At 55.1% G+C, this 1,402-nt stretch overlaps 1 protein-coding gene across 1 annotated transcript; it reads left to right on the top strand.

The window, feature by feature from the left end:
- Positions 1-75: 75 nt before the first annotated feature.
- On the top strand, positions 76-954 carry LOC122192069 (rho GTPase-activating protein 32-like). Its single transcript, XM_042892516.1, has 2 exons — positions 76-238; positions 428-954. Exons 1-2 carry the CDS (start codon positions 112-114, stop codon positions 853-855), a joined length of 555 nt encoding a protein of 184 aa, XP_042748450.1. The 5' UTR covers positions 76-111; the 3' UTR covers positions 856-954.
- Positions 955-1,402: the final 448 nt, after the last annotated feature.

Here is a 1,402-nt window from a genome sequence, read left to right as displayed (position 1 = left end):
GAGATGGGGCCGATGAGCTGTCAGTGTCAGAGTCAGAGATGCTTTTGGAGTTCCATGCACAACTCACACCATTCCCTGTTTCTTCTCTCCAGACCAAGTCCACTGGGAAGGATGAAGGAATCACCAGGTGGCTGTTGGTGTTCCTGCTTCAGCCTGGGAAAACCATCTTCTGGGGCCAAACGCCAACCGCAGTGCCGTCCCAGGGAGCCCACAGAGACAGACGTTGTAGTCCTGGCAGGTAAGGGTGCAAATCCTGCTTCCAAAACTCTGTTTCTCAGCAACGTAGAATTCTTGCTGTCAGTGGGCTTGTATCTCCTTCTAGCGATCCAGCCCGTACCTGACACCTTCAGTTCTCCCCTGATCAAGAACCACTTTCATAATTCAGCTTGTGGAAGTTTGACACCAACCCCTGTTCATTCTTTTATAGGTGATTTGAGCTCTTGTCAACCGAGCAGAGCCGGAGCAAGTAGCGATGCTGGGCTGTATGCTTCCACCAATGGAGAGCTCGCAGGAAGCACAAGTGGCTGTGGATCAGCTGACAGCCTGCCGCATAACAACAGTGACGGACACGAGGAGCTCATCCAAGTCCAAGCCCTCATTTCTCCCGGCTCTGCTGAAGATGCTGACCTGAGCCTGCCAGAAACCACAGGCACCAGCCTGGACTGTGACCCGGTGCCTCTGCAGTGCAGCCCAGCCCAAGCACAGCCTGAGTGCCCCGACAGCAGCACCTCCGTGCAGGAGCAGGTCAGCAACAGTGAGGAGAAGCCGTGCCTCTTGGAGGGGGACTTAGAATCAGGCCTCCAGTCCCAGGCACCATGCAGCGGCTCTGAGAGTTCTGAGCCACTCTCTCCGTGACCTTTCCACCCAAGAGAGGACGATTCCCATCTTTACCTGGACCTCTCACGCCCTCCTGTCTTTTCCTTTAATAATAAAAGCACACTTGTGCTCACTCAACGCCTTGACTGCCTGTGGAGTCTTCATTCACGAGGACTGGGATGAATGCAACAAACAATGAGGCACTTCAGCTTGCAATGCTGAAGCTGTGGGGTGCACGAAGCAGAGCTCGGGGTTAGCTCCCGTTTTGTCTGGCTTTGGGGTGTCTGCAGCTCCCATTTGGTACGGTAGCAAATAATCTCTAGCATCCTGGATGCTGCTCGTGATAACCCCAAGCTTCCTGGCGGTGGCTTTGTGATGCCTTTCAGGGCTTTTGGATGCCTTGTGATGCCTTGGCTGCTCCCTAACACCTCTCTCCTCCAGCCGCATCCATTCCTGGCTCCCAACCTCCGGGCTGTCTGCACAGAACATCTGCAGCCCTGTCACCATCACGCTGCGGCAGGACGAGCTCACTCAGACCTGGTGTCTCATTGGTCAGCATCAGCTCTGTCCCACCCCTGGCAGTCTC

Source organism: Lagopus leucura, unplaced genomic scaffold (assembly GCF_019238085.1).
Source record: "Lagopus leucura isolate 7727_CA_CO unplaced genomic scaffold, USGS_WTPT01 30267-0_obj-0_obj, whole genome shotgun sequence".
Classification (NCBI taxonomy): Eukaryota; Metazoa; Chordata; class Aves; order Galliformes; family Phasianidae; genus Lagopus; species Lagopus leucura.
The sequence above is the reverse complement of the archived record's forward strand: the minus strand, read 5'-3'. Positions and strand labels throughout refer to the sequence as shown.